The 10000-nt window shown below is 38.9% G+C and overlaps 1 protein-coding gene across 2 annotated transcripts in view; it reads right to left on the reverse strand.

Annotated features, from left to right (window-relative positions):
• LOC123514035 overlaps positions 1-10000 on the reverse strand; it is a 362471-nt gene that overhangs the window by 113840 nt on the left and 238631 nt on the right. For both annotated transcript variants that reach the window (XM_045271614.1, XM_045271613.1), the window contains exon 3: positions 4934-5151. In XM_045271614.1, the coding sequence (XP_045127549.1) occupies positions 4934-5151 (218 nt within the window). The remainder of the gene's footprint in view (positions 1-4933; positions 5152-10000) is intronic.

Consider the following 10000-nt stretch of genomic DNA (forward strand, 5'->3'; position numbering starts at 1 on the left):
TGAACTAAAGAAAACAGAAGAAAAAAAAAAGAAGAGAAAAGGCTTAATCCCTTCAGTACTGGGACACATTTCTACCTTGAGTTTGGGTGTGATTAAAGAATTTTACTTACATTAGGAAGGGTTTATGAAGGTCAGAAGATTAATGACCAGAGTCTTCATTCTTTTAATTCCCCACATTAAGTTTCTAAGGCCGTATAAAATCACCAAGTAATAAGATCAAATATGAAGATGACTCACGGTACTGAAGGGGTGAAGGGGGACAATGTAAGAAAAAAAGAAAACTACAGAAAACAACAGAAAAAACAATAATATAAAGAAGAGTCGTAAGAGAAACAGTTTAGGAAATAAATGAAATACAAAAAACTGACCAAAAAAACATATAGAGGAGTGGCTTAAGTTGGAAAAATACAGGAAATAAGTCAAGTACAGATAGTAAAAATTAAAGCACGTAGTAGAGGAGAGATGTAAGGGGGAACAAAGTTGAAAATAATTTAAATGCCTACAAAAAACCAGAAGTAAAAACAACATATAGAGAGACCTAACCCTTTGAGTACCATGACGCGTTTTCATATTCATTCTGCTTAATATTTGGTGATTTTATACAACTTCAGAAACTTCTATGGGGGATTAGAATAGTGAAGACTGAGGCCATTAATCTTCTGACCTCCACTGACCCGCCATAATATCAATAAAATAGTTTAATCGAACACAAAACTCAAGGTAAAGATGTGTTCCAGTACTGAAGGGTTAAGGAGGACAAAGCAAGAGATCAGTAAATTACAATAAGCAACAGTGAACTACAAGTGAACTACGGGAAACAGAAGTAGAAGGGTAGTAGAGGAGAGACTTCAGGACACAGGCTGACCCAACACGCCATCCAATCACAAGCGTCTTTCTTTCCTTCCTTCCTTCCTTCCTTCCTTCCTGGTCTAACAAAAGCAGTCACGTCGTACCGCCTTGGCAAATGACTGCATAAATCCTCCCCGTGTTACTCTTCATGCATTTATTAGTCATCGAGTTACAGTACAGCCTTCGTGGGACCTTTCTGTGTGTAGTGCCGCGTGTCCCTCGAGTCGCTAAGTCTTTTGAAATACAATAATAGAATATTAATGAATAAATCTGGTTTTAGACATTTTGGAGTTTTTCTCTTAACTTCTTCAATACTGGGACACATTTTTACCTTGAGACACATTTTAACCTTGAGATTCATGTACGATTAGACCATTTAATTGACATAAGGAAAGGTCAATGAAGGTTAAAAGATTAATGGCCACAGTCTTCATTATTTTGATCCCACACATAAGTTTCTGAAGCTGTACAAAATCACTAAAATAGCAGCCAGAATTAATATAAAAGCGCATCATGGTACTGAAGGGGTTAACTCAATTGGTGACACTTCTTCTGCTGGCTAAATAAAAACATGTTCTCGTTCTTATCCTCGTCTATTCAGCATTTCTTTTATTCATTCTGTAACTCTTTTTTTAGTAAATCTTATCTTCTATCTTTTTTTATTAAGGAATCACGAAAAACAAGAGAAAAATATTACTTCCAATATTATTATTATTATCATTCTTCTTCTTCTTCTTATTATTATTATTATTATTATCATTATTATTATTATTACTATTGTTATTGTTGTTTTCGTTGCTGCTGTTGTATTTTTCTCTTTTTGTGTGATCCCTTGACAAAGGAGAGAAAAGAAGATTACTAGAAGAAAGTTAATGGAGAAAAAAAATAACAGAAAAAGAGGAGGAGGAGGAGGAGGAGGAGGAGGAGGAGGAGGAGGAGGAGGAGGAGGAGGAGGAGGAGGAGGAGGAGGAGGAGGAGGAGGAGGAGGAGGAGGAGGAGGAGGAGGAAGAGGAGGGTGAAAAATAATGTAAAGAAGCTGTAAAGAGAAGCAAAAGAAGAGAGAAAGGGGTATTAAAGTAAGAACCTTATACTGCACCTTTCCTTCCCTGAACAAACCTTCACTCCTCCTCTAAAGCTTCCCCCTCCTTTCTCCCTCCTTTTCCTTCTCTCTTCTCTCCCATCCTTTTCCTCCTTCTCTCTTCTCCTCTCCTCTTCCCTCTCCTTTCTTTCCTTTCCTTTCACTGTTTTTTTTTCTACATTACGTCCTTCTCTTCCTCCCTGTTTTTCTTCTTCTTCTCTTCCTTACTCTCTTTTTTTTCCTTTCACTCAGGTTTCCTCTTCGTCTTTCAGCTTATTTCCTCATTCTCTCTCTCTCTCTCTCTCTCTCTCTCTCTCTCTCTCTCTCTCTCTCTCTCCTACAAAATCCTCTTCTCTCCCACGGGACACTCACTTCCTTCCCTTCTCCTCCTTTTAAGTTATCGCTCCCTCACTAATCCAGAGCCCCGCCGCGGCCTCAACACGCCTCCGCCCTGCTCAGTCCATGCATGTCCCGCTGTCTTGCCCACAAACTTCATTACGGGAGAAGATAAAATGGGGAAGTGTCAAGACAAAGCACGCTCACTAATTTGGCTTCGGCCTCACGCTTCTTCCTCCTCCTCCTCCTCCTCCTCCTTCTTTTCTTTTTCTTCTCCTCCTCCTCCTCCTCCTCCTCCTCCTCCTCCTCCTCCTCCTCTCTCCTCCTGCTTCTCCTCCTCGTCCTCCTGGGAAGAAGGAATAATCAACTAGATGTATTCCTTTTCCTCCTGCTCTTCCTTCTCCTCCTCCTCCTCCTCCCTGTACGTGAGTCTCGAACGATGAGGAGACTCTGAGAAATGAGAAATCTCTCCACGCTCTCCCTCCCTCCCTCCTTCCCTTCTTCTCTCCTTCCCTTCTTTCCTACCACCACCACCACCACCACCACCACCACCACCACCACCACCACCACGGCCCCAGCGAGTCTGATTGCATTGCAGGGACGTCATTTGAACCGCACAGAAACAAAATTAATTAAAGGAATGAAGAGCGAGGCAATAGCAGCACCAGCAATAGCAGCAGCAGCAGCAACAGCATCAGCAGCAGCAGCAGCAGCAGCACAGCAACACAGCAACACAACTTTTAAAATGGTAAAGTTTTGTGGAGTTAGTTTTTAATATCACGCTGGTCGAGGCTTTCCACCACCAAATTAAAGCGTGCTATTATAAATCCACATTAATTCCTGTTCAACGTGTAGGCTACATTATCTCCCAGTCCTCCTATTCTTCCTCCTTCTCCTTCTTCTCTTCCTCTTCCTCCTTCTCTTCTTTATTTTCTTCTTTGCTTGTTTTTTTCTTTTCCCTTTCTTTCTCCTTTTCTTCTCTTATTCTTTTCGTTTTCCCCTGCTCCTTCTCCTCTTCTCCGCTCTCCTAACCTTCATCCTCAAAATCATAAACACAAAAGAAAATCAGAGAAGAAATATCAGCAAAATCATTGTTGGTCCTTGTGTGTGTGTGTGTGTGTGTGTGTGTGTGTGTGTGTGTGTGTGTGTGTGTGTGTGTGTGTGTTTGTGTGTGTGTGTGTGTAAAGGTCGGGGGAGTAAACTATAAGTAGGTAGATAAAGGCGAGAGTTCTTCCCCACCCACACCTCCCTTCCATCAACATCACCACCACCACCACCACCACCACAACCCCCACCTACACCACCACCACCATCTCCTCGTACTCCTCCTCCACCTCCACCTCCACTTCCACCACCACCACCACCACCACCACCTCCTCCTCCTCCTCCTCCTTCCTGACGAAGGCGAAGAGGCCGCAGGAGACCCAGTAATGAGGGCAGGTGTAAGCAAAGTGTAAACAGATGAGTGTTTCCTTTTTTCATATTTTTTTAGCAACTCTTTATCAGTTTTTTTTCTTTTATCTTTTCTTTTCTCCTTTTTTTCCTACGTATGTATTTCGTCGTGCCTTTGAAGTGTCGAATACAGGTGTCTCTTGATGGTTTTCTTTATAATTGTGTTTGTTTTATTGTTTATCATCATTTTGTTTCTTATTTCCATCCCCCGCCTCTTCCTCCTCTTCCTCCGCTCATTATCTTTCTCCTCTTATTATCTTCCTACCGTTATTATCTCCCTCCTCTCATTACACTCTTCATCATCACTTCTGTTCTTCAACTCTCATCAATGTCTGTTATCTCCACTTTCCTCCTCCCTTCCCTCCTCTCTTTCTTCCTTCCCCTCGCTAACACTTCACAAACTTCCACTCTTCACTTCGTGACCTTGATAATTGTCTTCACCACTAAATACTCACCGATTACTACAACTCTCTCTCTCTCTCTCTCTCTCTCTCTCTCTCTCTCTCTCTCTCTCTCTCTCTCTCTCTCTCTCTCTCTCTCTCTCTTTCCCTTATCTCCCAAGTATCCACACATAAATCTCTCGCACGATATGGCTTTCCCTTCCTCTCCACCTACTTTTATCTATACTGGTTCCCCTTCCACATATTCCATCCCTTATGTTGTTCCTCATCCTGTCTCCACTTGGCACTTATCTATTCAACATTCCTTTATCCAGACATGATGGTATACATAATCCAATTTTTTTCTGTATCCTAAGTCCATATCTTGTCTCTACGTAGCCCAAAAACGTGTTCATTGCAGTTATTGTTTCTTTTTATAAAGATTTTCGTTATATCTTTACTCTTCTTTACCATTCCGAGCAGTAAGAACACACGCTGCACCCATTTTCCAGTGTCTCTCACCAACAAAAGTCAGGTTGAGTTGAGTTCAGTGGTGGAGTAAAACACACGTAACAATGCTAAGGTTCTTTTCAATATTCCCGTTTTCTTTTCGTACATGCCTTTCACCACACATCCCCTGCGCTGGTAACTCACGGCTAAATGGTCCTTTGCCGCCACTCTCACCTGCAACAATCAAATCCAGGTCGCTGTGTTGGCAGAATGCAGGCCCCAATACAGCTACTTACATTCAGCTTTACCGTTTTCTCTACTGCTTTCCCCCTCGCCATCGTCCTAACGGTAACAACACACTCCGCACTCTTCACCAAGCGTTACTCACCCACAACTGTCAGGTTCACGTAGTTGGTGTTGGCAGGGGAAGTGTAGAAGTCCACACGACACTCATACAGTCCCGCGTGTTCAGGCGTCACGTTGTAGTAGGTGAGGGTTGCACTGCCTCGTCCTACCCGCAGTGCCCCCTCGCCCCGCCCGCGTCCCAAGCCCACACTTAGGTCCAGGGCGGAGTCTCCAGGGGGCAGGCCATTTCGCGTGTCGTGGCTGCCGGAGAGACGGAGATTAGAGGTGTGGGGATGTGTTTTTAGTGTATTTCTTTGTCTATCTGGTTTTCTTTCTCTCGGTTCGTTCTCTTGCTATATAGTTCTCGTTCTCTTGCTATTTTTCTTGTTCTTTAGTTGTCGTTATGGTTCTCTCTCTCTCTCTATCTATTTATCTATCTATCCATCTATTTATTTATCTATCTTTATATCTGTCTATTTATACTACTATATATCACTGTCTATCTGTCCGTCCATGTCTGTATCTATTATCTATCTACCAATCAATCTATTTATATCACTTTATCTATTGATCTATCTATCTAATCATGTCTATATACTTATCAAGCTTTTCCTCTATCCCCAAAACATTCTATCTACTTAACCACCTATTCATCCACTTACCTATATATCAATCAAGCAAATTATCAGTCAGTTCATTAACCCATCCATCAATCCATCTATCCATCTATCTACCCCATCTACCTCTCCGCTTAAATAAATAACAATCTATACCACCGACTTTTACTCTTCTGTTAGCTAAATGTATATGTCTGTCTATTCACCTTCTGCTCTTCCTCTAAACTGTCTGTCTGTCTCCTTTGACTGAGCCTGCGGTTGATGAGGACAATAATAAAACTAGATATTAACCACAGACGAGTTTTGAATTACCAATAGGACGAGGAAGAGATGGAAGAGGAGGAAAAAAAAAAAGAAGAAAAAGTTGAAGAGGATTAAAAAGGAACGAAGATAAAGAAGAGGAAGAAATGAATATAAAAAAAGAGGAGAATGAAGAGATAGAAGATTAGCAGGAAGAAAAGGGCAGGAAGAAAAGGAAATACACCCACACCCACCCACACACACACACACACACACACATAAACGTGCGGAGAAAAAGTAAATTATGAAGCCTTGGTGGAGAGAGAGAGAGAGAGAGAGAGAGAGAGAGAGAGAGAGAGAGAGAGAGAGAGAGAGAGAGAGAGAGAGAGAGAGAGAGAGAGAGAGAGAGAGAGAGAGAGAGAGAGAGAGAGAGAGAGAGAGATTGATTGATACATTTATTGTTGAATTAATAAATAATTACAACAAAGGAGGAGGATGGGCCTTGCCACCCACCCCCTGGGCAAAGACTTAAAATAGTGATTTTAATGTATTTCTACTTAACATTAGATCCATGTCCACCAACTTTCAGTACTTTAAAGACACAGTTTTGTCTGACAACATAACATACGATGTGCTTGGCTTTACGGATACTAGGCTTGACTCTGATATTTCAGCACTGTACACTTTGCCAGCATACACAATGTTCTCAAACGACAGGAACACATATGGTGGTGGTGTGGCAGTTTATGTCTCCAACAGGTACACAAGTTGTAAAATAAATGAATACAATCGGATGGAAACATTTGTTGAAAGTTTAGGAGTGGAAGTAAAATGTAATAATAAAATGTTTTTGTTCATATGTATTTACAGACCTCCTCAAGGTGATGTTAATAGCTTTATTAATGCTCTTAATGAAATTCTGACTTTTACAAAGGATAAAAATCATAATGAAATATTTATTTTGGAGATTTCAATTTAAATTTATTACTACATAATGACAACAAGATACAAGAGTTTAGCAATTTAATGTATAGTTACTCCCTGACTCCACTCACAACGTTACCGACACGAGTTACTGCCACTTCCGCCACCATTATAGATCACATTTGGTCCACGTTCATAGACAACAATGTAGGTAATTTTGTTATCAAAACTGATATTACTGATCACTTTCCTGTTGTTTCCCTATTTAAATGTAATAATATTCCATCTCCTCCTGTTTATATAACAAAAAGAACTTTTACTGATGAAGCTTTGGGTAAATTTAGTACTGCACTTTCTCATATAGATTGGTCTGATGTTGTTAATTCTACCTGTCCTGACATATCCTATAATTTATTTTTTGCCAAATTCAAAACAACCTATGACAACTGTTTCCCCGAGAAGAAAATTAAGATAAGTAACAAAAGTAGTCGCAGTCCCCATATTACTCCAGCATTAAAGAAAAGTATCAAAGAAAAGCATCGTCTTGAAAAACTAGCATATAAGTGGCCATTAACCTTTCGAGAGCAATACAGAACTTATAGAAATAGACTAACATCACTCTTAAAGGAAGCTAAGAAAAAGTACTACCAAGACCAATTAGTAGCTAATCAAGGTAACCCTAAGTCCCACTGGCAATCAATAAACAACATACTTGGTAGATCGGCAGATGGTACAAATAGAGTAATAGAACTCAAACCAGTTTGCTCTAACATTCCAGATAAATTTAATGAACACTTTCTACAAGCAGGAGGGCAAATAACAGAAACTACTGGTAGTGAATTTTAGATAATTTACAATGTTCTCCAAATTTTTCGATGTTTTTATATCCAGCCACAAATTTAGAAATTGAAAAATGTATTAAGGCATTTAAAACATCCTCCTGTGGATATGATGAAATTTCCCCACTTGTTATGAAACGGACAGTAAGTGACATAATCATTCCATTGACCCACATAGTGAATCAAACATTAAGAACAGGAGTCTTCCCTGAGGCACTGAAAAAAGCCAAAGTTATACCTTTGCTCAAATCAGGTAATAGATCAGATATGAAAAATTACAGACCAATCTCTATACTTCCCGCCTTCAGTAAAGTCTTTGAAAAAGTTATTAATGCACGCCTTATTAAATATCTTGAAGATAATAATCTACTCACAGACTATCAACATGGGTTTAGGGCACGCCGTTCCACAGAAACTGCTATTTTTCAGTTCACCTCTAATGTGTATCACTTCCTAGAGGAAAAGCAATATTTAATAGGAGTATTTTTGGACTTATCCAAAGCTTTCGATACTTTGAATCACAAAATTCTGCTAAACAAACTGAACCACTATGGCGTTAGAGGTATCCCTCTAAAACTAATTGAAAATTACTTGAGCAATAGGTTACAATCTGTATATTGCAATTTCACACATTCTTCCTTCAGGGCAATTAACAAGGGTGTACCGCAAGGTTCTATATTAGGACCAACTCTTTTCCTCATTTATATAAATGATATTGTCAATGTTAGTTCTAAATTCAAATACACTATATATGCTGATGATACAAATTTACTGTTAAACAACTCAAATATTAACAATCTTCACACAGATTTGGCTACAGAATTAAGAAAAATTTATCATTGGACTAAAATAAATAGTTTGAGCTTAAATATTGCAAAAACAAATTACATACTGTTCCAAAATCGCTCTGTACATCATGAGTTTCCCCCTGTTACTATTGCAGGAAACATATTGAACAGAGTAGAATTCACAAAATTTTGGGTGTCTATATAGATGAAAATATTAATTGGAATAAACAGATTTCTTTTGTTACAAATAAATTATCAAGGATGTGTGGTATTTTGTTTAGAGTTCGTAATAGTCTCACAATTGAATCACTCACTAGTATTTATTACACCCTCTGTTATCCCCACCTCACCTATTGCGTAGCAATCTGGGCGTACTTGGCAGTCTTTCATTAAGAAAATAACTATTGCTCAAAATAAAATATTTAGATGTGTTTTTCATTTGAATAGGTTTGAATCAACACGCAACATATATAATGAACACAATTTTCTTACTTTTTCAAATATTCATAAACATTTCCTATTGTTAAGTATTTATAAGTACTTTACACAATATTCCGGAGCTCAACCTTTCAAATTGGTACAGACATCATACAATATTCGGGGTAATAATGTCAATCTCATGTGCCCGCAATTCAGAACGACTCTTTTTAAACATAGTGTATTATGCTCCGGTCCACAAATATGGAATTCATTACCTTTTCAAATAAAAACACTTCTTTATAATGATAACTTGTCCACTTTTAAAAAAAATCTTTGAAGACATACTTATATAACTACCAAAATACATGATATTCTAAATTTAACATTTAAATGCAAAACAAACATTTCTATCTAAGATTTTCCCTTCCTCTTTGCCTTTACCATGTATAACAAACAGATTTTTATAGATGTATCTTCTAATGTGATATTGTAGTATGCGGTGTTAATTTCCTTTCGTGATCGTTTTTGAATTTGCAGTATGTTTATTGTGATTTGCTTAGCTTTGTTCTTGTCATTATTAGATATGGTTGTTATTATTACTATTCTAGTTACCTAAATGATTCTTTAGGCAATTTACCTAAAATATTGCCAATTGGTGTTGGTGTAAACAATAATCATAGTTATGTACATAAATGTGACTGTCGGGAAGCTTCGGCTTGACAGTCTCTGCCATTTTTCTTTTCGTTTGTAAACATGTCTTTCTCAAATGTATTTATGCTAATGGGCAATAAACCTTTACTTACTTACTTACTTACTTACTTCACTTAAGGTTAAAGTATCACAGAAATAATTCTGGACAGTATACACAACAAGAATACAAGTATTTCAATAAATAAATACACATATTGCACACCTTATTGCCTAAGACATCCTACAGTCTGGGAGCAAACTGAGAATATTCCCTGAGTATATCCCTGAGAGTGGTTGAGTCTAAGAGATGGTCAATGAGGCGGTACAAGTCATGCTGACCTTGTGGCCTAAATTTAGCAATGAGAGGACATTCCATGATATAGTGACGCAGAGTGTGTCCCCTTGGTGCAGCACACAGCACACAGCACACACCAGGAGAAGCACTGACTTCCCAAAAGTATTTGTAGCCTAATCTGAGCCTCATTGCCACCCTGTCATGTGATGCAGCGTGTCTCCCGTAGGTGTAAGTACAGCTCTGGGAGACACGTGCATAGTGAAGACTAGTGCTACTGCCCCTATGGCAACAAAGCTC

Source organism: Portunus trituberculatus, chromosome 37 (genome assembly GCF_017591435.1).
Source record: "Portunus trituberculatus isolate SZX2019 chromosome 37, ASM1759143v1, whole genome shotgun sequence".
Lineage (NCBI taxonomy): Eukaryota > Metazoa > Arthropoda > Malacostraca > Decapoda > Portunidae > Portunus > Portunus trituberculatus.